Source organism: Geotrypetes seraphini, chromosome 1, assembly GCF_902459505.1.
Source record: "Geotrypetes seraphini chromosome 1, aGeoSer1.1, whole genome shotgun sequence".
Lineage (NCBI taxonomy): Eukaryota > Metazoa > Chordata > Amphibia > Gymnophiona > Dermophiidae > Geotrypetes > Geotrypetes seraphini.
The window spans coordinates 3,932,168-3,959,582 of record NC_047084.1 but is presented as its reverse complement, the minus strand read 5'-3'; the positions used below and the strand labels follow the sequence as shown (position 1 = coordinate 3,959,582).

The following is a 27,415-nucleotide window of genomic DNA, read 5'->3' as shown; positions in this document are numbered from 1 at the left end:
AAGATCTGAGAATGAAGTGCAATGTAAGCCAGCAAAAAAAAAAAAAAAAAGGGGGTTGTTAAAAAAATCTAACATCACCGTCTCGGGTACTGACCTAATGTCATCACCCCAAGTTGAGAAGTGCTAAGAATAGTGTAGTAACAAAAATTAATTATTGAACTTCTTGCTCAAGTATGTCCATCAAGAAAAGGCTAAAGCATCTGGTGCCAAGGCCTTCTGTAGCGATCCTTGGTTCTTCATACCACACAGTAGCAAAACTAAAAGGGTGACAACCTACAGGCTGCAACAGTGGCATCTTCATAAATTCAAATAGTTACAGTGGAGGGTGGTAAGTGATATGTACAAGGACAGTAGCTCTTGGGCAAATAAGCTAGTTAGAATAACTTATTACCTTTACAATTAGAGTGAGTTCATAGTTGAATCATGTAAGTGTTGACATCCACAACCCTAATAAAATTAGACCAGGGGGCCCCCTAGGCAGTCGGGTTTTCAAGATATGTGGCATATTTGCATATAATAGAGGTGACAGGCATGTAAATCTGCCTCATGCATATTCATTAGGGATAGCTTGAAGAAAACCCCCCACATTTGGATGGGGGTGCTCCAGGACAGCTTTAATAACCACTGAACTACACATTACAAAGCTTAGCAAGTTATATTTGATATTTATTGGCTTTTTTCTTACAGTTGTTCCAGGATAGTTGAAATGAAGAACTTCTTAACAGTTACAAATACCAAACAGGGTTAATATTACAGAGGAGAGGAAATAAAATATTAGGACTTTACAGATGTCTATAAGCATTATTTGGCATTATGTAAAAAACATGCTGACTTGAGACTGGAAACTCATTCCCAAGGGATCACAGTTTGAAAACAGGATGAAGGTTTCAATATTCTGCAGCCTAAAAAATAAATACAGTTTTTACGGTGATTTACAGCATATCAAAAGTTTGTTACATAGATAAAAGAAATTCATAGTAAACAGTGAAAGGCCTATTGTCCTATATACTACAAGTTCTACCTGCTCACTAACATTATAAAAGACCTTTTAGGATTTCCTTATGCAAATCAAATTGAACAAGAAAGATTGATCTTTAGTCAAGGACAGAAATGTGTCTTTTGAAAGGACTTACCCCTTAATTCTATAGCCTTAGGATCTAAATGTGGCCCATGCACAGATCACACCCCTTTGCTATACCAACATTTTCATGTTTTGGATGAGATTTCTAAAATTGGGATTTCAATGTGTATGCCAGAGCTTCCCAAATGGGATCACAAAACCTAAGTTTGGGATCATGACCTAGGTTGACTTTCCATAGGTATATGGGCCATTTGTATTATTAAGATTGCATTGATGACTTGATTGTGACCTCTTCGCTGATTGTCCAGCGCTTCTTGCTGTAAACCGCCTTGAACTTCCATGGCTTTGGCGGTATATAAGAATAAAATTATTATTATTATTAAGTTCTGAGTGGCCAGATCCCCTAGGCCTCTCCCACAATTCTCTAAACCTGCGTTTATACCAGACACTGGTTAGAGAATGATGCTTTTAGGCAGTGGCGTACCTAGCATATGTGATACCCGGGGCCCATCATTTTTTGACCCCCCCCCCATCTGTACAAAAAACATGATTTTTAGTAACAAGCCACTTGTCACACATGAGTACCTAAGAAAAGGCAGCATCTTACATACTGCAGTGAGCAGTACAACATCGATACACCCATTGTAAAACTAAACAAGCCAGACTAGTACAGATCAATCCTAACAAAAAACCATGTCTTTCGAACACACAGAACACAGAAAACATCTTTGCCTAGTATGGAATATGTAATTACAAACTAACCCCTCCCTCCCACTGTAGTGTGCATAGTGGTAACAGCTCTGACGCTCATAGAATTCTGAGCATCAGAGCTGCTACCACCACGGCAGGCCCTAAAAAACACTCCACAGTTTTGTAAAAAGGGGGGATAAAATAGAAATACATAGACAAATGTTAAATTGAACCAGTAAGAAGCTGGACTCTGCATACAGTGCACCATGTCTCCTAAAGCAATAAATAGAAATTTTTTTCTACCTTTGTCTTCTATGGTTTCTGCTTTCCTCATCTTCTTGTAACTCTCTTCCTTCCATCCACTGTCTGCCATCTCTCTTCCCCTATATGGCATCTTCTCTCCTTCTATGCCCCTTCCAGAAACTGTATGCCTCCCCCTTCCAGCTCTCCTTTCACCCCCATTGGTTTGGTATCTCTATCCTCTCCTTCCCTCTCCCACACCTTTCCTCTGCAATCCCTTTCCTTTTTTCACCTCATTTTCCTTTTTAATTTATTTTCTGCATCAGTCTAGATTACGTTCTTACTACCCTCTCATCAATGTCTTTTTTACTGTCTACCTAAAGCTTGGCACCTCTTTTCCTTACCTCTCTAGTGTTTCCCTAACTCAATCCTTTTCTCCCCATCATGTGCCCTCCTTTTATTTATCCCCTCCTTCCATCATGTACCCTCTTTCTCCAACCCTTCCATCTAGTAATTTCTCCTCTCTGTCCACTTCCATCCAGCATCTGCTCCCCTCTTTCTCTCCTCCCATTTCCTTCCTGCATTTGCTCCCTTATCTCTCCCATCTGCACTTCCATCCAGCATAGGCTCCCCACTACCATCCAATGTCTGCCCTTTCTCTCGCCATCCACCCCTCTTCAGTCAGCATTTGTCCCCTTTCTTTCCCTCCAATATCTTTCCCCCTTATGTCTCTCCCCTTTCTCAGAACCACCCTTCCATACCACCCTGCCCCCTTTCTTTCCCTCCACCACTCTTCCATTCCAGCAATCCTGCTCCTTTCTCTCCCTTCATGCAGCAAGGTCCCACGATGACTGTACCTGCCGGCTGCCAGTCCACCCCACTCCGACATACTTGCTCTGAAGCAGACTCAGCAGCCGCATGCTGGAAGGTCCCACAATGACTCATCTGCTGGCTCTGCTCTGGAAGAAGTAAGTTACGTCAGAGGGGGTGGACCCGGCTGACGCAGGGAGTTGTGGCAAAGTCTCGCAATGACTGCATCTGCCGGGTCCACCCCCTCAGACGTAACTTACTTCTTCCGGAGCAGAGCCGTCAGAGGAGTCATCGCGGGACCTTCCTGCACCTCAGCGCGGCGGCCGACTCTGCTGCAGAGAAAGTAAGTCAAAGGTAACGTGAAAATGTATTTTTTTCATCAAAAGGGGACATCTATTAATTGACTGTGTATCCTTTCTTTCATTTCTTTCTTTCTACACTCAGGCCCAACAATTGTCCCTTTCTATTCCTTCCCGTGTCCTTAGTGCCCCCAGTGCCTCCTTCCCGTGTCCATAGTGCCCCCATCCTGTGTCATTTGTGCCCCTGTCCTGTGCCCAAAGTGCCCCCAGTGCCTCCATCCATAGTGCCCCCAGTGCCTCCGTCCCATGTCCATAGTGCCCCAGTGCCTCCTTCCTGTGTCCTTAGTGACCCCAGTGCCTCCTTCTCGTGTCCTTAGTGTCCCCAGTGCCTCTGTCCCATGTCCATAGTGCCCCCAGTGCCTTCCTCCCATGTCCTAAGTGCCCCCAGTGCCTCCTTCCCGTGTCCTTAGGGCTCCTAATGCTTCCTTCTTATGTTCCCCTACTACCTTCCAGATTTTGTCCACCCCCAAAGCCAGCCAGCCTCCCTCCCTCCCTGCTGCGCTAAAGCCAGCCAGTTTGCCTGCCTACATCCTGCCCTCCCTGCCACGGAAAAAAAAACAAAAACGCCTCTCCCCTTCCTTTCCCCCGGTCCGCGCCGCTGCAATCTTACCTCCCCCGCCGACAAGAAGTCTTTCCGACATTAATTCTGACATCAGAGAGGCCCGGAATGTCCTCTCCGATGTCAGAATTGACATCGGAAAGACTTCTTGTTGGCGGGGGGAGGTAAGATTGTAGTGGTGCGGGCCGGGGGAAAGGAAGGGCAGGAGGACCCGGACCTGACCAGCTATGCACCCCCCCCCAAGCCATGCACCCGGGGCGGACCGCCCCCCCTTTGGTACGCCACTGCTTTTAGATGAAGGACTGGTCCCTCTCACACCTAGGTCTTGTTTTGGATGTTTGGGACTTGGCAATTTTTTTTTTCAGAAATAGGGCTTAAAAAGGTAGATGTAGTGGTAGTCTGGGCGATTAAATGCCTGAACGTACAGGTAGGCCAATTGCCCAGACCGCCACTACATCTACGTTTAAGTCCTATCCCTGAAAAAATAAAAATCGCCCAAATCCCACACACAAAACAAGACCTTTTAGGCATGGGACTAGTCCTTCACCTAAAACCATGATTTACTAACCGGCGTCTATCATAAGTGCAAGTTAGAGAATCGTGGAACCATCCGTCTCCCGCTCCTCCTCCCCCCCCCCCCACACACACACAATGATCACAGCAAGAGGGATGCCTAGTCCCTCCTGCCCACATCTGCTGTGACTTCCCTGCAATGACCACCAGAAGGAGAGATGCCCAATCTCTCCTGCCCACGCACTCCCCCAAAGGTTCACTGGCAGAAGAGATACCCAGCCCCTCCTACTTGACACCCCCCACCCCAAAGGTAGCCCACCCCCACTGGACCTCCTATATGGGGTGGCCTAAGGGATATGGCCAATCGGAATGAAAGGCCACTCCAAGCACATCTCAGAATGCACTGGGAGATGGGCCTAAGATTCTGGTTGGCCCAGGCACTAATCAGGGCCTTAGGCCCCTCTCCAGTGCATCCCAAGATGCACCGGGAAGGGGCAGGCCAGCAATTCCAGTGAAGGCAGGCCTGCTGGCCAGACGCAGGAAAGACCCATCCGGCCGGTCATCTCAACAAGGTTGGGGGGGGGGGGAATCTGGTCATCTCTACCAGTGATCGTTGTGGGGGAGTCATGGCAGGTGCGGCCAGGAGGGACTGGGCATCCCTCATGCCACGATCATTGTGTGTGTGTGTGGGGGGGGGAGGAGACAGGTTGCCTGGGCCACTGAGCTGATCATGGCAGCCACGATCATTGTGGGGGGGGGGGGAGGAGACAGGTTGCATGGGCCACTGAGCTGATCATGGCAGCCACGATCATTATTGGGGGGGGGGGGGGGAGGAGACAGGTTGCCTGGGCCACTGAGCTGATCATGGCAGCCACGATCAGTTCAGCAGCCCAATGCGGAACCTATACGTTTTGACTTAGACAAAGTCAAAACGGGTATAAGTTCTGTCCAGGCAACCTGACGAACTTTTCGTGAATGCATTTTATTTAATTATTGTATAATTTTAGTTGTTCTTAGATTTTGTATTTTTGTTCACTGTTTGTATATTTTTGGCACTGTATGTGAACCGCCTAGAACTATGTGGTAGGGCAGTATATAAAAATAAAATTATTATTATCGCTGTAGGATGACTAAGTCTAGGTCAGTCCACATCCCACCTACCTCCTGCGCTAACCACTCCTTGAAAAATGGCTCCTTTTCACTGGACACACACGTCTAAAACCCATTTCGATTATCAGCACTTGGACGACCTGTCTTTTTGATCGTTCCAAGTGCTGATTTAGGTGCATTTTTAGACATATTTTCATTTGGATTATGAGCCCCTTAGTGTATACATGTCAAGAAGTACTATTGCACTTTCTCCAGAAAATGTTATAGGACCGTTTGCTATAAAATGGCAGATCTAGTCACATATAGAGGACCTGTCTTAAGGTTTAAAAACAAACCCAAGCAAAAAAAACCCCAACTTGCTTTGTATATTGCAGCAGTTGGTTGAAAAAAAAAGAATCATGCTTGAACAATGGGAATATGGTAACTAACAATATGAGAAAACCAAAGAGGATTGACCTCAAAGTATCCACAGAGAAGAAAATCCAGAAGAGACCAAAAGAAACTCTGTGGAATGACGATGTTCCTTATTTGAAAAATGTCAAAGTTCCAAAAGGTACAATAAAATCATCCACATAAAATAAAATCATCCACATAAAAGTAAAATAATCCACATGAAAACCTTAAAGGACCTAGTCCACTAGGGATGCAGGACTCAACACGGTCCGTGTTTCGACAAAGAGTCTTCTTCAGGGGGTCCCTGAGGGCCCTATAATGGTGAATACGTGTAGATGCTAATATGTGGTGAACCGCAAGTGAGACGCTGCTTGCATCCAAAGTGAACTGCTTGCATCCTTTGGAACTAACAATATGAAAAATTATACATCAGAAAGCCTACATAAAAAAGGCATGACATGATAGCTACTGCAAGAATAATCTATTCTAGACAGATCAGAGTATTAGTATCTGGAAAGTCTGTGGTATGTATACGAAGTGAGGCAACGGATGGTGGTAGTTTGAATGAACTGGAGGAGGCATAGAACAAAATGAGTACATTGATAAGACTTAACTGGCCTATTATAAAAATGGTTCCCGATTCTTGATATCAGATTATCTATGTTGTGAGAAATGAAATAGAGGGATCAAGATAAGAGACTGAACGGGATGTTATTTCAGGCACACTAGCAAAAAGAATCAACACAAGAACATGTGGGCATTTGCTCAGTTTCTTGTATAAGAACAAGTTAAGTGTTTGTAATAGATGTTTAAGTGATATGTGCTTTGTGGATTTATATTCCCAGAAAGCTTGGCTGCTTCCACAGAGCATAAGCCTGCCTCCTTCTCCAGTCTGGGAGAGAGAAGTGGCCATATTGCAGAGCACATGGCTAGATGAGCATCCGAGTGCAGCATTATTCTCTCACCAGGTTTTTTCAGCCCTTTAGGTCTAATAATCTAACACAGCTTGGGTTTTTATCTAAGTCTGGAGAACTCTGATATGCTAGTAGAGTAAGTAGATATGTGATAGGCTTGAACTGCATTGACTCCATCCAGTCAAGTTTGTTTTTGCTTCATTATTAAAGAAACTGTTCAATCAATTCAGAGTCTGGCTGGCGATACCAAGATTGCAGAACCTCTTACAATGGCCTCTATAACTCAGAATATATATATTTACAATGCCCATTATGTTTTTTTTTTTATCATGACGGTTTTAGTTTTCAATATGTATTAATGTTTTTATGACTGCTAGCAATGCTAGGCTAACAGTGTCCTTATTTGATTTTAAGTGTCCCTGAAGAAGGCATCCCACAATGCCGAAACTGGGATCCTAGTCAGGATGTTTGTTCCATGGACTAATCTGATCTCACCAATTGTTCTTGCTAAATCACACTGTACAGATACAGCTTACTGTACAGTCTGTATCTCAGGTTTTTGTGCTGAAAGCAAAGACTCCTCTGAGTTATATATATATATATGCACACACACACACACACACACATAGTACATTTAAACTATAATACATATTAAAAACTAAAAATAACATGATAAAAACTAGAAAGACATAAAATTCATTGAAAGCACTGAATAATTGTGGTGCCAGAGAAAGATCAAGCCCCAATTAAAATAGCAACATTGTACACTTAGAGGCTGAGAGACAGTCATGCATATCTGAAAGCCACACCGAACCAGTAAACAAGGAGCATGGGTGGGGGATGCTGCAGACAAACCATGCTGCTGCACAAACTATTAGTGTATTCAAACTGTGATATTTTTCTGTTTCTTGTGCAATAAATTTGATTACCAGATGGTATAGGCATCTCATGTGCCTTTACTTCGCAGTACTTTAAGGAAAGGTTCCTTCTGTTTGCTCCTGTATTAAAAAAAAAAAAAAAAGTCAGTCTGATGACATACATGCCATTATAGGGCTCCAATTGCTTGCAACATTCCTTCAAGATGTCCACTATTCTTTAGTGAAGTCAGATCTGAACATCCACCAATACATTTTTCTCCAATATAGACACGGGGAACCTAAAAATAAAGAGACCATTATTTAAATAAGGTAAGCAATTGCTAGCTATAGTTTTATTCCCATGTACTGTATATCTGTAGATGAAGTCACAAGAAGCCACCAAGAGCCAATGTCAAGAAACCCCAAAACAAAACACAACTTTGGTGCTGTGAAGCTACAGTGCCAGAGAAACACAGGTCTAGTTTTAGCAACCAATGCTCAGCACTAACAGCATGCAATTATATGCATGCTTTTGGTTTTGAGCATTGGTCATTATAAGGTCAGAATTTCCTGGAAGATGCCCACAAGAGCTCTGCGGTAGGCACAAACTGTTGTGTGCATGTCTAAGGAATCCTGACCACAATGCCCACCGCCACCAAGCCCTCCAAAATAAATCAGATCTCTGCCACAGTCCCCGAGTACTCAAAAAAAATGCCCCCCCCCTGCCAAGCACTCCCCCCCCCAAAAAAAAAAAATGTCATAGGAGGGGCCTTAAACACCCTGGGCCAATCAGAGCCTCAGGCCCTTCCCTGGTGCATCCCAAAATGCACCGGGGAGGGGAATACCGTTTAGACAATGTACCAGCAACTGAAATGAGGATGTCCATCTCCATCCTGCTGGGCATCTCTCCTGCTGTGGGGGGATTTTTTATTTTTATTTTTTTTTTGTAGCAGGGGAGAGTGGGCATTGTATTTAACTTTCTCATATCCAAGGGGTGATGCTATCTGCACATATCAGTCTACTAACTCTATAGGATACAATGTATGCACATCATTTTTCAAGAAGATACAGAGTTTCTCACCCACCCTGCTACACTTACAAACTGAGCCTGGAGCCATTGTAGCTGAATCAGATGCATGCAGAGCCTATTATATACTGTATATATCCTGAAAACCGATCTGGCTGCTTGTCCCCCAGGATGGTTTGAGAACCACGTGTCTAGAGAAGTCCTTGAGGCACACCTATTCCATCAGGCTTTCAGGACATCCACAATGAATATGCACGAGACTTACATGTACTGCCTCCTTGGTATGTAATTCTCTCTCATGCATATTCTAGAAGCACTGCTCTAAAGGGAGATTGCAGATATTGGTACAGTGGAAAGGTGCTGCAAAGTGGAGCAGTGATCCTTAGTATATCCAGGTTTTTACTCTTTACACCCCCCCCCCCCCCCAAATGAGGAGATGGCTGCTTCCAAATAAAGGAATATTGTGTTAACGAACATTAGTAGTTTGCTGTTTTAAGGGAAAATGTGACTCTTCCGTACTGAAATTCACCAATAGAAGGTCTAAGGTAGAATATGACATGGGGATGGATTTTTCCCCATCCCGTCCCTGCAGCTCTGTCCTCATCTGCAAAAGCCTCAAACACTTTAAAATCATAAGTGTTTGAGGCTTGTGCAGTTAAGGCAGAACTTACAGGAATGGGGAAACTGAGTTCCTGTGAGGACGGGGACAAAATTATCCATGTGTCATTCTCTAGTTTAAGGTTAGTCAAAGTCTTAATCTTTCACTTTGTTTTTATGCTAATGTCTTAAAACATTTAAAGCAAATTAATGCTGTCCAGTAATATTCCATCTTACTGGGAAAAGTAGTTAGCAAATCCACATAAAAGCTCAGGACGCCCTTCTCCCCACCCAGTAACTTATTTGGCATCTTTCCCCATCAAACCCTCAGGTTTACTGACCATGCTGTTTGCTTGCTTTTCAGATCTATGCAGATAGTAGATTCATTCAGAATTAATGCAAACTCAAATTGGCGATAAGATAGTGGAACTCGGTTCTGATATATTATTGCAAGGATAAACGTCATTTGCAATATCAGAGAAAAGATATGGCAAATGAAAAGAAAAGATTTCCATTCTCACCAGTACTATGTTAAAAATAGGAGTAGAGTTTTTTTTTTAAAAACAAATACAGTGGTGCCTCACACAACGAACTTAATTGGTTCCAGGAGCAAGTTTGTTATGCGAAAAGTTCGTTATGTGAAACGCGTTTTCCCATAACAATACATGTTAAAAAAAATAATTCGTTCTGTAGCATAAAATATGCTAAGATAACATAAAAAAAGATACATTTTTTGTTATTATTTTCATGAAATAGTTTTGATACTCCTTTGGCTACTTTGGCTGATTTTATTGCATCCTTATTTGTCAAAATGGTGAAAATGGTGGTTTTGCTGAGGCCAAACTCTTTGACGAGGTCACACTGTTTTACCCCACATTCACTCCTTCTAATTATTTCCCGTTTAATTTCAACAGAAATCACCTTCCTGCTTTTTTTAGAAGCCATGATATACTGTATAAACAATAATTTTACAGTGAGAGGGCAGAGTCTCAGCGGCAAAAACTGGGACTTAACTGTTCTTTTTTTTTTTTTTTCTAGCATCGGGGAAGCGGCGAGAGTAGCTCCGCCCCCCCCAACGCATCAGCAGTAGGCGCCGGGCCCCTGCGAGCCGACGGTCCGCCACTGCACAGGGAGCCAGGCGGAGAGAGGGCAGTTAAGCGCAGTGCCTGCGCGGAAGGATGCAGCTCGGGCGACTTCGTTGTGTGAAACGAAGTTCATTGTAGGAAGCAAGACATGAAGTTCGTTGTGCGCAGCGTTCGCTGTGCGAGGCATTCGTTATGCGAGGCACCACTGTACCATTTTAAAAATCATAATGGTGAACAGTGTTATTACAACAGAGTAGCCTGTGAGCTTGTCTCATGTGGCGGATTGTAACACGGGGCTGGGAGGCCCTCGTGTGTCCGCAGGCAAGCTGGTAGGACGGTTGGGACGGCATAATTAGATTAGGAGTAGGGGAGGGGATCGCACCAAAAAGGCAAGTGTTGATTGGGTAGTTTAAGATTGAGGGGCGGTTCGTGGGGCTGATAAACCGGGACCTTGGAGGACTCGGTTTGTAGCAGGTCCTCCAGGGCGGTTTTGTCCCACCCACCCGCCCTTTAGTTGGTGGCTCTAGTGGTTTGGAAGGCGGGTATCCCGAGCTATTGGGTGCTGGGGCTCATCCGGCGATGAGCGGTGGGCCGGCTGGGAGCCGTGCCTTGGGGTCAGGTGACCCAGGTTAAAGGGGCATGAGGTCATGCCACCCCTCAGACGCTTGCTGTTGGTGGCGGGGTCGGGGGCAAATGCAATGTTTACAAGGGATAGCTCGGGAGGAGCTTGCTGGTGTTAATTTAATTAATGTTCGTTATGTTAATGATGTTAATTTATGCAAAGTTAATTTATTGGTTATGGAGATTTAAATAAAGAGCTGCGGCTATATACCATAATAAAGCGTGTTGGTTTCATTTTGGGGGCTGGTAAAGGGGAATAGGGGGTTTAGGGACAGCAGCAGGGACTATCCAGATCCCGCTGTTATAATCTTTCAGTCTGCGATATTCCAATTTCACACATGAGTATAATACTTGTAGAAGGCTAAAAATTGGAAGCAGACCTCTATTTCTGTACTTTGCTGAAAATGTTTTACTGCATTCCTGATAAAAGCTGGATTTTTACAGAGTTACTTGACAAGATTTAGTTAGACATTATTAATGTGCTGCCGAGTGGACTGCCTTTAGTAGATCTGGGAAGAGATGAGAAGATGAGAAGTCATGAGTCTGCCAGGAAGTGGAATTCCCCAGTGGTCATTCTTAAGAAGCAGAAATGCAAGTTAGCCTTTCTCTGCTTAATTGACAATTGCATGAAGGCTGCAGAAGTTAGAACTACTCTGGGTTTGCATAGCTCAGGCTAGATGAGTCTTTCCAAAGAATAGGGACCATACAGAAACAGACAGCATAAATAAAAATTGAGCTAAGACAGCAAGTCACACTTAAAAACAAAACTGGGATGTACGTCTATATAAGAAAACACTGTAAAAGTAACTGATATGCTATTGATATCAAAGCCCAGTTTACTTAATTGGCGCTTATAGAAACTCCTATAGGTCATCAGCCCCAAACATGTAAAGTATGGTAAAGATCACCAAAACACCTGAGCTATGCATAACTTAGAAAAGGGGCTTATAAACTGCAACTGTGGTCATTAAAAGATAGCCCATCTTTTTTTTGTTTTGTTTTGTTTTTTTACAAAAAGAACTGAGAATCTAATGTAATAAGTGATAGAAAACAAATAGTATAGCACAGGGCTCATAAAATAAAACATCCAAAAGCCACTTAAGTCGGCACTTGGACGTCCTAATAGCAGGGACATCCAAGTGCTGATAGCCAAAACCAACTTTCTGGATGTGCAGCAGCACTTCTAAGCTGCTGTGCATCCAGAGAGCAAAGGGGCGTGTTGGGACTTTGTGGTATTCAGCCTATGCCTGCTAGGTTTGTCCCCAGAGTAGTGCAGAAACCTGGCACAAAGGCACTAGAAACAGCTCAGTTTAAACCCCAAACTAACCATTTTGGGGACTTTTCTTCTTTGGCCTTTAGAGGGAGCAGAAGAGCAGATTTGCCTGTTCTACCACCCCCACACAGCTCTAGTTTAGTCCCTAGCAGTCACTGCAGGCTGGAAGCAGAACCAGCCAGAAAGCCTTTTCATCTGAGAGTTTGGGGCATGACTGCAGGTTATTACATCAGAGAGCAGAACTGCTAGAGAGGCAGAAAGAAAAGCAGGAACAACAAAGAAGGCAGGGAGGCTCAGGGCTGAGAGCTCTGGATGGCAGTGAACAGCCTGAATGTATGGAGCTGACAGAGGCTGCTCTGGAGCGGCCAAACTTAATGCCCCAGGATTTTCAAACCATGGAGCTGGAGCCGTATCCTGAACTGCTGAATGGAGCCCTGCCAATGGAAGTTTGCTGTACTGAAGGCAATTAAATTAATCTGCCTAAATGTTTGACCCAGATACTGTTTGGCTAAGCTTACCAAATGCCTTTTGTTGAGTAACCCTGAAGAAGGTGGGGGTGCTTGGTGGCATCTGTTAGAACTTTAAAGAACTGTTTTTTGATTTTTTTTTTTGGGGGGGGGGTCCTTTCCCTCTGGGTGGGGGAAGGGCTGTTACCAGTCCCAGGACTGCTCTGTGTCTTCTGTGGTGGGTTTGAGGGCATATCATTTGCAAATTTTAACCACACAGAGCACACTCCCTGGCCAGCAAGTCAGATGCTGGGGCCTAGTGCCGTAGCACTAGCGCAGGCTGAGGTAGTGATATCAGCCCAAAAGCCTGTTTTTGAAATATTTCAAAAAGTTTTGAATCATTAATCTGCTGGAGAACTAGCGGCAGCTTTGAAAAGCCTGAATTATAAGTTTTTGAATTTGATTATGTTCCCAATACTGAGGGACCCAAGGATAAGGGCCAATCAATACTGAGGGACCCAATGATAAGGGTTTATTGGCTGGCACTAATTTAGGGACTGTTTGGAATTTGTTTGTTTGTTTTGGACCAGTGGTCTCAAACTCAAACCCTTTGCAGGGCCACATTTTGGATTTGTAGGTACTTGGAGGGCCGCAGAAAGAATAGTTAATTTCTTCTTATTAAAGAAATGATAATTTTGCATGAGGTAAAACTCTTTATAGTTTATAAATCTTTCCTTTTGGCTAAGTCTTAATACTAATATTGTAATTTATAGGTAGAGAGACATATGATCAAAATGGTTTTATTTTACTTTTGTGATTATGATAAATATACCGAGGGCCTCAAAATAGGACCTGGCAGGCCGCGAGTTTGAGACCACTGTTTTGGACTATACTTTATATTTTTGAACATCCTGACAAGATCGATTCTCTTTCTTCCAATGTGGAACTGTTGAACTCTAGACAAGCCGGCTGGTTTGAATTTTTTTTGTGTGTGTGAATAAACCCAGACCTTGCTTGATGCAATACACTTACCTGGTGTTCTCTTATGGTGGCCTTTTTTCTTTCCTTGTGCAGCCTGTAGCGGCTCACAAGAGGTGACCCATTGCCTTGAGACTGCCGGTGACAAGTTGTGTTATGGGCAGGAATCGGGAGGGCTTCAACCTGGACATAACCCAGCCATAATCAAATCTTTCCTAGAGAGAACTTAGACACCGGCAATGAGACCTGTTTGAGTTGGGTCGAAGCTCCACAAAGATGCCAAACTGACAAGAAGACCATTGGAGGATTTAAGGCATGACCTCCCCCTTACTCCCCCAGTGGTCATGACTAGAAAATGACATGGTGGCTGTTACCTGCGGATAGCCGTGAGTAGCCATGGGTAACCTGCCAAAATGGTGAGGGGGAAAAAGTGCTCACTGCGGGTATGGAGACAAGGCCATCCACCACCCCGTGGAGTGGTGAATGGCCTTGTCCCCGCAGTTAAGGGAGGGAACGCTTGCAGCTCCCTCTCTCCTTCCTACCTACCCAAATCTATCTATCTATCTCCCTCCCTCCCCCTTACCTTCGCGGCACGTTTTGAGTAACTTCTTCAAAACTGTCAGAGCCTGCAAGCAGTAGCACTCGTGTGTGGGCGGAAGCTTCTCCTCTGATGCAAGTTCCGGTTGCATCAGAAGAGAAGCTTCTGCCCACACATGCACGCTACTGCTTGCAGGCTCCGACAGCTTTGAAGAAATTACTCAAAACACGCCGCAAAGGTAAAGGGGAGGGAGGGAGATAGATTCAGGTAGGTAGGAAGGAGAGAGGGGGCCGCGCAAGGGGTGCTGAAGGGCGGTGAGGTGGCAATAGGGAAGGGTGATGGAGGAAAGGAGCAGACGCTGAAGGGGATGGAGAGGAACAGATGCTGAAGGGACTTGGGGATGACAGAGTGAGGAGGAGAAGACGCTGAAGGGAAATGGGGATGACAGAGTGGGGAGGAGAAGACGCTGAAGGGAAATGGGGATGACAGAGTGGGGAGGAGAAGACGCTGAAGGGAAATGGGGATGACAGAGTGGGGAGGAGAAGACGCTGAAGGGAAATGGGGATGACAGAGTGGGGAGGAGAAGACGCTGAAGGGAAATGGGGATGACAGAGTGGGGAGAAGATGCTGGAAGGGGAGAAGACAGAGATGCCAGACTATGGGGAAGCAGAGGGAAGAAGATGGGTGCCAGACCAATTGGGGGGGAGGGGTGAAGGGAGAGGCACAGTAACAGAGCAAATGGAAGACACAGAGAGAAGACAGACAGTGGATAGAAGGAATTGAATGAGAAGATTAGAGAAGCAGAAACCATACAACAAAAGGTAGAAAAAAAATTCCTATTTATTTATTTTATTTTTCTTTGCTTTAGGATAAAGTAGTATATTAGTTGTGTTTATAAAAAATTATAAACAAAGCCCTGCCAACTGAACGACTCTTTCTCAGCAGCCAGAACTTTGATTTATAAGGAAGGAATAAGCTAAATATTGCAGTACTGAGGCTTGTACGGATGCTGTGGGGATAGTAGTCATGGTGACGGGGACAGGAAGGGGACAGGGCAGTGTCGGGGACAAATTTATCCCCCATGTCATTCTCTAGTCATGACCCCCTCCCACCACCCAAAGAGCAAAAAAATTAAAAACCCAAACAAACCCATAGGCTTCCCATCAGCTGATCATGGCAGAAGGAATCCCCATCAGCTGAGCCGGTTTTGGGGATTCCTGGTGGCTCAGCTGATGGGGATTCTCCCTGCCAGGATCAGCTGAGCTGTGGAGCCCAACCCCCCCCCCAACATCCCCCACATCCTCCTGACATCATAGACCTCCCCACTCCAACATGCCCTGACATTTCCACCTCCCAACATTCCTGTGCCCCCCTCCCATATCTCCAGAACCCCTCCCTGTACCTTTGGAAGCGCAAACGGCAGGAGAGAAGCTCACTCACTCCTGCCTTCAAGGCCGCGTGCTGCAAATGATGGGGCTTCCCCCACCCAATGCATCTTGAGATGGAGTGAGAGGGGCTGAAGGCTCAAAATTGGCTCAGCTGATCCTGGCAGGGGGAATCCTCATCAGCTGAGCCACCAGGAATCCACAAAACCAGCTCAGTCAATGGGGATTCCTTCTGCTGTGATCAGACCAGGTAGTTGGTGGGTATGTCTAGAAAACTTGCTTTTGTATGTTTTTCACATGGATGTTTTTATTTTTGAAAATGGGCTAAAAGAGGCGACATCCTAAGGACCAAAAAACTTACACATAGCTCATTTTCAAAAATAAAAAATAGATGTTTGGCAGCTCTGAAAATGGACATTTTTCCTGCTGGGTTTGTGGACGTCTTGCATAAAACGTCCAGCCTCAGACCTAGACACATTTCTGATTATGCCCCTCCATGGCAATAATTGCAATATCCCAGGGTTAATCTATGTTACATTTATTGTATATATTGTGTTTTATTTTTGTAATATGTTATAAAACTCAAACTATTTGAAGAGAGCCAAGATCATTGCTGGATAGAGCAGATGAGACATGGTGGGGTGGGGGGTAGTTCTTCCTCCAGTGACACAGCTGCTCTAAAGGGTTTCTGTAATACTGTCATAGCTTGGCTGCTCATGTGCAACTAAAACTGTACTCTCCCCCCCCCCAACATACATTGCCTATTCCTGTACCTAAGTACACTCCAACGCAATCCCAGCTAGTCCCCATCCCCAGTTTGTGTGGCGCAGTGGTTAAAACTACAGCCTCAGCACCCTGAGGTTGTGGGGTTCAAACCCACGCTGCTCCTTGTGACCCTGGGCAAGTCACTTAATCCCCCCCATTGCCCCAGGCACATTAGATAGATTGTGAGCCCGCCAGGACAGACAGGGAAAAATGCTTGAGTACCTGAATAAATTCATGTAAACCATTCTGAGCTCCCTTGGGAGAACGGTATAGAAAACTGAATAAATAAAAATAAATACATCTAAACCCAGTCAACCTTCACCATCCTGTCTCTACTTCCAACCCTTTCAAGCAGGATATTCCCTCCTCCCACTGATGTTGGCAGTGCCACCTCTGGAACAGGTGTTCCATTTCTTCAGCACCACATGAGCTGTTCGGTACCCATATCCCACACTGCTCTCAGTCTTATAGGATTAGTGCAGAGTGAAGGAGTTGGGCCGGAATCGGGCAACATATGGTTCACAGTTAAAAATCACTGAATAAAGGAGATAGAAAAATATGATAACTGAGGGGGGGAGGGGGGGAGAGGAAAAGAACAGTCGAAGGTCCCTGTCCCGCCCATACTCAAAACAGCAAAGTAAAAAGGTATAGGGTCATGATTTGCTATACCATCCAAAGCGGTTTATATTGTACTATATACAGGTACTCTATCTGCCCCACTGGGCTCACAATCCATGTTTTTGTACCTGGGACACAAAAGTATTGCACCTTCTCCTTGGGAGGGAACTATTTTGTGCATCATTCAAGTAAAGAAAGAATTACTGTAATTATTTGCTTAAGGGTGTGTTTCCTTGTAGTCTAAAGTTCAACATGACTAAAGGTGGCACAGGGAATGGTAACTGGTAGAAACTGTTCATTTATTTATTTCTCAAAAACTTATATTTCATCTATAGACACAATTCTAAGCAGATAACAGAATATGCAAAACAAAACACGATAATGCTAAAACAATAAGAAATCTCAGTACAGACTAAAACAGGACAAACCTATCACATATGAATTAAAATCAAACATGACAAATATTGTTCTGCTGAAAATTTTTTTAAAAAAATCCTTAGTTACACTAAAGACTAGCTGATACCAAATCATTATTCATTCAGTTGGAAGCTTGCTGAAAGTCTTTTAAAATCTGTCAAAGAGCCCAAAGTTGGTGAAGTTCGGTCCACAGTTTAGGATGAGCAATATGCTTGTGCGTATGTAAAAACGCAAGACTTCAGGTGTGGGATAATTGAAGTCTACATTGCACTTAGTTTTACAGAAGAGACTCTGATAAGTAGGGCTAGGCTAGGACAGGCTCTCTTGGTTCCTGCCCAGTGCCATTCCTTCCAACTCAACACCCAGCAATGCAGTGGAAAGGAAATGTAAAAATATCACAGCACTCCTCTGGAGTGACAGGACATTAAAGGATTCAGGAAATGGGCCAAAATAAGAGAAGTGGGGGAGGAGTTATTTGAAATGCTTCCTATGCAATCATTCCTACCATATGAAAGCAAAGTTACAGTGGGGCACTGCTATACTTACTAGGGTGGGGGAGGGGGTGCAGATTCAAATACAACACAGATAGTGTTACCATATGATACTGTGTTATTTGGTACATCAATGAGAGCTAAGAGCCAAATATCTTCTAATAATAATAAACTTTTGCTCATTATGACAGGGGTTGCCATACAGCAAATTATGAAAAACTGGAAAAATTGGGATCGGCTGAATTATAATTTTTGGCGAAATTCGTTATGCCAAATCTTTAAAATGGAGCAGGTAATAGCCATTCAGCAGGGGCATTTTAAGAAATTTAGGGAAGTTTGGGAGCCATTAACAAAATATTGTACAGAATGAATATTATTTTTTCCTTTGTTCATACACGTCCAGGTTGGGGGATACTTTATGTTTTCTTATGCTTAAGAACAATTGTTGAGTATAAGGGGGGAGAGATATTTGATGTGAATTAGACTGATGGAATATTAAGTGATGCTAAAGTGTAAAGTGATTGTATCTTATGTTGCATTTATTGAAAGTTTTAAAAAATGAATAAAGAATTAAAAAAAAAAAAAGCAAAGTTACAGTGGGGCACTGCTATACTTACTAGGGTGGGGGAGGGGGTGCAGATTCAAATACAACACAGATAGTGTTACCATATGGCTCCAGAAAAAGAAGTAAAACCTGGATGTCTCAATCTGCCCTCCTTTTTCTGGAGCCATGTGGTAACCCTAAACACAGAGCTAAATAACCAACATGGTATCCAGAGAGAAGCTAGAGGCACTTTCTGCCAAGTCAGTGGACACTAGTAGTAAGGACTGGGCTAGACTACGAATTACTCTCTCCACTGGCATCATCTCCTTGATATTTGGCTACCTCCAACATTAAGGGGGGAGGCTTTTAAAAGCTGTGATAAGCACTAGCCTGTGCTGTGTTTACCACAGCTGAAACAGGCTTACTGTGGGACACATCGAGGAATCCCATGGTAATGTGCACACACAGGTTACTAAGGGATGGTGTCTAGGAGGGGGCAGAGTGGGAATTTTTGCACTAAGGGCTAGATTCACTGAGGACCCCGATCGTGTCCCTACCAGTTTGCGACCTGATTCACTAACCGCTGTGCCAATCATCCTCCGATCCCGATCCATGCATGCAAATGAGGGGGAATGGCATGCAAATATAGGCAGCGATTCACTAAAAAAAAAAAAAAAAGAGGACCACTGGGCTGGCCGATTCCAGAACAAGCGCCTGCTGAGGACCAGTCACACATGTCTCTGCCCCGACTGGTTTGAGGCTTGTCTAGGTGCTGCCTTTCAGAAGGGTCCAATCCCCCCCATCTGGATACGTCAATCGCTCCTCCTAAACTTACTTGCTCCACTTCATCACTGACACTGACCCATTCTACTTCTATTCCTTTCTCTCCTCTCTTCTACCTTCCAAAGTATTTAGATCAATGCTGTCTTTTTAAAATGTTTATTTTATTTTTATTTTTCCTCTAACTCTACTTTTCACTTCTCTATTACCCTCCAGGTACTTTAGTTAGATTGTGAGCCTTCGGGACAGTAAGGGAATTTTCCAAGTACCTTTCTTATTTCTAATCTTAATGTATATTTTCTGTAAACCGCTTAGAACCTAACGGATGTAGCGGTATATAAGAAATAAATTACATTACATTACATCAACTGCTCACGTATGAGAATCAGCGAGATTTGTTGAAATTATGGTGGATCCCTTCGGGTTAACTCTTTTTGCTTTGGGTGGAAATGCAGGCTTTCCCGAGGATCTTGTTCCCTGGCAGTTGCAACCTCCCTGAGTGGGAGGCAAGGATTGGAGTTTTTGGCTTTTGTGCTGCAAGGAGTGAGCGAGGGCCCTGGAAGCTGAAACAGTGGTGGGCAGGAGGTGGGGCCCCTGGGGGAGCTGGTAGTGGGGGGGGGGGGGGGTTTGAGCCGCAGAGCTGGCCCATTCCCAGCGCAGCAGCAGCAGAGATGAGAGACGTGAGGCAGTCCCAGGGAGCCATGCAAGCTGCGGCGGAGAAAGGGAAAGTGAACAATTTGCTCCCTGCTCTCTGCCTTGACTCTTGCTGGCCGCCCTGACTCTTCTCTGCCCCGATTCTCTGCCCCTCCCTGCAGCGCAAGCCCCTACTTTAAACCTGTGGGTTAAAAACCACAAGCTCACGAATAAAAAAAAGTAAAATAAAAAAAAACCCACAGACTTCAAACACATGCTCAGACCATCTGCAGGCAAAGTAGATGGTCTGCGCATGCGTCGGGATCGCTGGACAGCAATTCGTGTAGTCGGGGGGGGGGGGGGGGGTGTTCCTCTGATCGTCCCCATATGAATACAGGCCCATTGTGAATCAGTCAGCCTGTCTCGGATCAGAGTGTATCGGGAGGGTTAGTGAATCTAGCCCTTAGTCAATTAGTACATTTGCATTCCAATGCACGAACTTATTATTACATCATCAGCACATGGATCCTTATCACCTACAACAGGGGTCCCCAAAGTCCCTCCTTGAGGGCCAAATCCAGTCGGGTTTTCAGGATTTCCCCAATGAAAATGCATGAGATTTATTTGCATGCACTGCTTTCAATGCAATATGCATTGGGGAAATCCTGAAAACCTAACTGGATTTGGCCCTCAAGGAGGGACTTTGGGGACCCCTGACCTACAAAATAGGTGGTAATAAGGGCTCATGTGTTAATCTTATTTAATGGCAAAATTTACACATGACCATTATTTCAGAACTGAAAAATCAGCCATTTTCTGGCTAAATGTGGGAAAGATTCACTTTTAAGGCCACTCTTTAGCACAGCTTAGTAAAAGGGCCCTAAGTGAGCACATACACTGTTTCCAAGAGGCATAATTTGCGTTGAGCTTAGCATCACTAATCATTTTGGGAAGTTGTCACCCATAGCACTTCATTAAGCATCTGCTTCAGGTCACTTTATAACCAAACTCACTTTTAAAGTCGATGTGGAAAATTAAATCTAGATTAAATCTCAAGTTATATCCAGATGACAGCAGGCTGTCTGTTATTTCGGAATTGCATTAGCCAAATTAATATTACATGTCTTGCGAAATCCAACAAAAAGGGGTGGGGGTGGGGGGGAAGAGTCTTCAGTTACATCTGGAGCCTGTATCCTAACCCAGGGTGTAGGCAATTCCGGTCCTTGAGAGCCGGAGCCAGGTCAGGTTTTCAGGATCTCCAGAATGGATATGTACGAGATGGATCTGCATGCACTGCCTCCTTGAGATGCAAATCTATCTCATGCATATTTATTGTGGAGATCCTGAAAACCTGACCTGGCTCCAGCTCTCGAGGACTGGAATTGCCTACCCTTGTCCTAACCCAGGGATCTCAAAGTCCCTCCTTGAGGGCCGCAATCCAGTCGGGGTTTCAGGATTTCCCCAGTGAATATGCATTGAAAGCAGCGCATGCACTGTAGATCTCCTGAATATTCATTGGGGAAATCCTGAAAACCCGACTGGATTGCGGCCCTCAAGGAGGGACTTTGAGACCCCTGTCCTAACCTAACTCAAGCTTTTCTGAAGCAGAGCACCATTCCCTGCTCTTCCCAGCCTCGATAAAAACATACACATACCATTCCTCTCTCTCTCTGTTTATTAATATGTAAACACACAAGAAAGGTCAAATCTCACAAGGGCATAATAAGGCAGCAGCTTTCAATACGTCTGATTTTAAAACAAAAAAAACCCTACATAGACTTACCGTTCTCTGTCCAGTTGTCTGCAAAAAATACTGCTGAATTTCATGCATGAGCGGCAGACTGCTGATATCAATGAACTCCAGATGCCCCGACTTAAAATTAAAGTTGCTTAAAATGTCCTTTGCGGATATACAGTAAGGACAAGTAGGCTTGATGAAGACACACACTTTGTCTTTCTGGATTTTAGCGACCACAAAACTCTGAGCCATTATAGATAATAAGTTTTTTGCGTCTCTCTACAACCCAACCTTAAAAAGAAAGTCGTCTCAGCCCACTGTGTCTGCCGCTGAGCTGATATTTGTGAGAAGCCATACCCAGGAGGAGGGGCGAGACAGAGGGAAGGAGGAGAGAAAAGAGAGGGGCAGGGGGAAGTGAAACAGGCATTAGGAGGAGGGGTCTTTGCGCATGACTGGATTGAACGATGAGATAGGCACTTAGGCAGGCACACGCAGTCGCTAAACATTTGTACTAAGCCACCTAGGAAACGGTTCCTGCCCTAGAGATCTTACAAACTAAACAAGGGGTCTGGGTAAAACCAGGATTTGCAGGATCTCCAGACTTGTAGTGAGATCCTGGTAAAATTGCAGGATTTCACGGAAGAATCGGAAAAGGTTTGTCGCATGGTAATGTTAATAGATGACTAATTAGCTACAAGGAATAAAAGAGCAGAGATCCTTTTCACGTTTCCAAAAGCAGCGTTTCTAAACTTAAAATTCGGCCCTGGAACGGGCTACGGTGTTGGCCAGGGGTGAAATCCACCACCAGCCTGTTGCTCAGGGTTGACAGATTGCCAAGCCAAGCCTGTTTGGGAGCCAGTCCTAGACTATCTCCCAGCCCAGGGCTGTCCAAACCTGTTCTGGCCACTCAACATTTACCCCCCTCTTTTTCTAACGCCCCTTATAAATCTATGGCTGCATTAGCGTTTAGGGCGCGCTAAAATGGCTAGCACACTTTATCAAAAGAGAAGTTGAGTTTTCAGGGTATTTGCAACTAATGTTCACAAGCCTAATTTTTCACACCCTGGATCTTGGATGGTTCTTAATTCATCTGTGCACATATTCATTACGGATATCCTGAAAATATTGGCAGTTGTATGAATACACGGTTTTACAGAATCATAGAAACATGATGGCAGATAAAGGCCAAATGGCCCATCTAGTCTGCCCATCCGCAGTAACCATTATCTCTTTCTCTGAGAGATCCCATGTGCCTATCCCAGGCCCTTTTGAATTCAGACACAGTCTCTGTCTCCACCACCTCTTCTGGGAGACTGTTCCATGCATCTACCACCCTTTCTGTAAAAAATGTATTTGCTTAGATTACTCCAGAACCTATCGCCTCTTAACTTCATCCTATATCCTCTCATTGCAGAGTTTCCTTTCAAAGAGACTGACTCATGCACATTTACATTACAAAGGTATTTAAACGTCTCTTGTTGCCGTGGGTCCTTTAAGGAAAAAGAGATCCTCTTCCACCTTGATACGGCCTGTGACATATTTGAACGTCTCAATCATGTCTCCCCTCTCTCTGCGTTCCTCGAGTGAGTACAGCTGCAACTTACCCAGTCGTTCCTCATACGGGAGATCCTTGAGCCCTGAGACCATCCTGGTGGTCATTCGCTGAACCGACTCGACTCTCGGCACATCTTTTTGATAATGCGTCCTCCAGAATTGTACACAGTATTCCAGATGGGGTCTCACCATGGATCTGTACAACGGCTTTATGACCTCGGGCTTACGGCTGACGAAACTTCTACGGATACAGCCCATGATTTGTCTAGCCCTGGATGAAGCTTTCTCCACTTGATTGGCAGTCTTCATGTCATCGTTAATAATCACCCTCAAGTCACATTCTGCTACAGTACTTGCTAGGATCTCACTAGTTTCCACCACAGTCCACCTCTAAACCCACATCCTAGCTTACTCTGGTTTGTTAAAACATCAGCATCCCCAGCATTTTACACCCCTGTCTCTAGTGTCTTTTAACTCACCCATCACCAGCATTTTCTCCACTGTCTAACTCTACAACCCTGCGTCTTATACCCCCTTCCCTGTCAATGAAAGTACTCTACTCTCCATCTCTAACCCCTTCTTCCCTAATATCTTTTCCTGGCCTCTAATCCACCCAGAACAAAAACACAGCAGAGCACAGTGATGAAAATATAAACATTTATGTGTTTTTGTTCAGACTGGATCTTACAGAATTTGCAGATTGGTTGCCTGCTTGTTTTTTGGGACTCTATTCCACCCATCCTTCTCTTCTCCATCTCTTATCTCCCTAGCCCTAGCATCTTTCCCTTTGCCTCTTACCCCTCCATCACCAGCATCCTCTCCTCGCATCTTAAATTTCCTTATCCATAGCATCTGCCCCCTGCTTTTCCCTCCATGCCCCCATCATCTCCCACTTTCCTGCCACTGCATCTGCCAGTAACTAAAGACACCTCCTGTGCTCTCTTCAGACAAAAAAAAACCTGTTTAATAGCATTACTGTTACCACCATGATGCACAAAATCAGCATAGAGACAGTGCTGGTGTATGAGTTTTGAGCAAGATTCCAGAGCTAGCACTACAGAACAAATTGGTAATCTTCTGCTGTGGCCAAGTCTGGGTCTGAGGTACAGCATACTTGACCCCATAAAGAGCCTTGCTGACCGTGCATGCACAGTTTTTGTACTGACCCCAGCTGGTGGCACCCCTTCTAGCATTCTCCAAAAACAGTACTTCACAGCATGTTTACTTATAGCTTTTTACTTATTCATTTGGTCTTCAGAAGTGCCAGTATTAGCCAATTGATTTGAGTGTTTTTAGAGAGGTTTGTAATAGCAGAAAGGCTTTTCTACTAAATTGATATTTTATACTGAGTTTAATGAATAAATTTTATTGCAGGGGACTTTTTTCTTGATACAGCCTTCGGGCAAAACATGTCGGAATGACAGGTCCCTTCCCGGTAATTACTGACAAAGGGAAAACTCAGAAAAAGAAAAAAAGATAAGTTGAAAGATTAATTAGTTATTTACTGAAGTATTGAAGCACTAATGCACTAAAGCAGTGGTTCCCAACCCTGTCCTGGAGGACCACCAGGCCAATCGGGTTTTCAGACTAGCCCTAATGAATATGCATGAGAGAGATTTGCATATAATAGAAGTAACAGGCATGCAAATCTGCTCTATGCATTTTCATTAGGGCTATCCTGAAAACCCGATTGGCCTGGTAGTCCTCCAGGACAGGGTTGGGAACCACTGCACTAAAGCACTTTATATAAAACACAACGGTCTGATGAGGAGGCTAGTGCCACATAGTATTTGGCCACTCAGATCAATTGGCTAATACTGGCACTTCTGAAGACCAATGAATAAGTAAAAAGCTATAAGTAAACATGCTTTGAAGTACTGTTTTTGGAGAACACCAGTGATAGTATAACAGTACAAAGGATTGCTGCACACTAGAGAATGACTTGGTGACAAAATTCATCACCGTTCCCGTCCCTGCGGATAGCCGCAGGAAACCATCTTCATGTCATTCTTTAAGGAGAGAGGGAAGAATCAGAGTATAATTGGGCACAACCACTGACCCGCAAGCTTTGCTTTGAAGAATGCTGGTGTAGAAGGACCGAGGTTGAAATAGACACTAGAAAATGACATGGGATTATTTCCCGCGGTTATCCGCGGGGACGGGAACAGTGATGAATTTTGTCACCGTGTCATTCTCTACAGTGCACATATTATTTATCCCTTCTAGCATAGCACCCTGGGAGACTCCCCTGCTGACCTATTCTAAAACAGACACTGTCATCAGAGGTTTTGACAGACAGACTGAAATAGTTCTAGTTTCCCAAAACTCCATCATGAACATGTACCTAATTCTGCCTGACCACCTTCCTGGCCACTTTCTTTTTAGGTATATAATAACATTTCCCCAAAACAATTTCTTCAGAATGAGACAAACCAAGATCTTCTTTAAATTACATGTATTTCCTAATATTTCTGCAGAACAAAAAAAAATGAGCTATGGGAAATTTAGAAACTGTAGGTTCCTATTTCTAGACTTTAAAGAAGAATTTAGAGTATAAGTGCTTATTTGCATGTTTAAAGTAGGAAACGAGAAGCTGAAAATCCCCCTGTTGAAAGGGCTAATTTGTTCAGGGTTTTCTGATAGCATTTCTTTATAACTGATATTTAAAGGAAAACAGTTCATAGACAAAATCGCACGAGACAACGGCGCGCAGACAACTGAGCGCAAGGTTGACAGCGCGCTGAAGAAAAGCACTATTTTAAAAGGCTCTGATGGGGGGTGTTGGTGGGAAACCCCCCTACTTTATTTAACAGACATCACGCTGGCATTGTGGGGGGTTTGGGGGGTTGCAACCCCCCTCATTATACTTGAAACCAAACTTTTTGCCTGTTTTAAGTATAATTAGACGTATCTAAAACCAGCTTTAACTTGGACGATCAAAAAGCCTGATCGTCCAAGTACCCATAACCAAAGCTGCCTCTAAACACATATAGTGAAAAGAGGTGTTTTTAGAGGAGGGGAAAGGGCGAGAGTTGGGCGGGAGGTAGGCCAACCTACACGTAGTCGTACAGCAGGTATAACCAAATCTTTTGACAGGTTGCCTAGTCGGCACTTATACGTTTTGACTTAGATCAAGTCAAAACAGGTATAAGTACCGAAAAAGGGGCCCCTGAGCTGATTGCAGCTGCCGTGATCAGCTCAGCGGCCCCGGCAACCTGCCTAACCACCTCCCCCCAGCAACGATCATGGCAGGAGAGATGGCTCATCTCTCCTGCCGAGGTAGTGATTTTCCACCCCCCTGAACCGCGATCCTCACCCTGAAGTGCCGCGGTTTGGGGGGTTGGTGATCGCTATCGCGGCAGGAGAGATAGGCAATCTCTCCTGCCACGATTGCCCCCTTTCCGACAGGGGCAGGGGGGAGCCCAAGCCCTCTTGCCCGAACAACCTCCACCCTCCCCAACACACTCAGGGTAGGAGGGAGCCAAAGCCTCCTGCCCTGGTGAACCCCCTACCCCCACTAAAATACAGGCAGGAGGGATCCCAGGCCCTCCTGCCCTGATGCAGCCCCCCCACGTCCAGCCCCCCCCGCACCCCTGATTGGCCCCCCGAACACTCCCCACCCGCTGACCAATGGGGCCTTAGGCCTATGGGCTGGGTTGGGCCCATGTGCCTAAGGCCCGGCCCATAGGAGAGGCCTAAGGCAACTGGGCTAATTCTGGTTGGCCCAGGTGCTTAAGGCCCCTCCTGTGGGTGGGGCTTGAGGCGCCTGGGCCAATCAGGCATTAAGGCGGCGGGCCTGCTGGATGGACAGGCTTGGGACCTGTCCATCCAGCCAACGTTCTTAAGGTACGGGGGCATGGGAGTGGGGGTGAGGTCACGGGGTCAGCAGGGGGTCTCGCGGGTCGGTGGGCCAATCAGGGGTGCGGGGAGGTCAGATGTGAGGGGCTGCGTCAGGGTAGGAGGGCCTGGGATCCGTCCTGTCCATATTTTAGTGGAGGTGGGTGGTAGGGGGGTCGCCGGGGCAGGTGGGGGTGGGCTCCCTCCTACCCTGATCATATCGGGGGGGAGGGGGTGGTTCTTCAGACAGGAGGGCTTGGGCTCCCTTCAGCCCTGGTCATGTCAGGGGGGTGATCGCGGCAGGAGAGATTGGCTATCTCTCCTGTGGCGAGAGTGATCCAAAGTGCTGCTGTTGGCGGCACATCGGGATCATTATCGCGGCAGGGGAATTGAGTCATCTCTCCTGCCACAATTCTTGCTGGGGGGGGTATATATGGAATGTGAATTTTGTAACCAGTGTTCTTTTTGACAGACACCGGTTACAGAATCCAGCTTTTAAGGCGAAGGACTGGCTCCTCCTTCACCTAAAAGGTCTGGTTTTGGGCGTTTGGGACTTAGGCTT

At 45.0% G+C, this 27,415-nt stretch overlaps 1 protein-coding gene across 1 annotated transcript; it reads right to left on the bottom strand.

Moving 5' to 3' along the window:
- Positions 1–645: 645 nt before the first annotated feature.
- On the bottom strand, positions 646–21,843 carry GLRX (glutaredoxin). The gene is made up of 3 exons (XM_033915904.1): positions 21,508–21,843; positions 7,709–7,825; positions 646–902 (listed from the first exon to the last, which is right to left on the bottom strand). Exons 1-2 carry the CDS (start codon positions 21,712–21,714, stop codon positions 7,715–7,717), a joined length of 318 nt encoding a protein of 105 aa, XP_033771795.1. The 5' UTR covers positions 21,715–21,843; the 3' UTR covers positions 646–902; positions 7,709–7,714.
- Positions 21,844–27,415: the final 5,572 nt, after the last annotated feature.

What these genes read in the sequence shown, in the direction of transcription:
- GLRX (XM_033915904.1), bottom strand. Translation starts at nt 21,714, where the DNA reads ATGGCTCAGAGTTTTGTGGTCGCTAAAATCCAGAAAGACAAAGTGTGT. An exon ending in AGACAACTGGACAGAGAACG is followed by an intron (nt 7,826 to 21,507) that starts GTAAGTCTATGT and finishes CTTTATTTTTAG; the next exon opens with GTTCCCCGTGTCTATATTGG.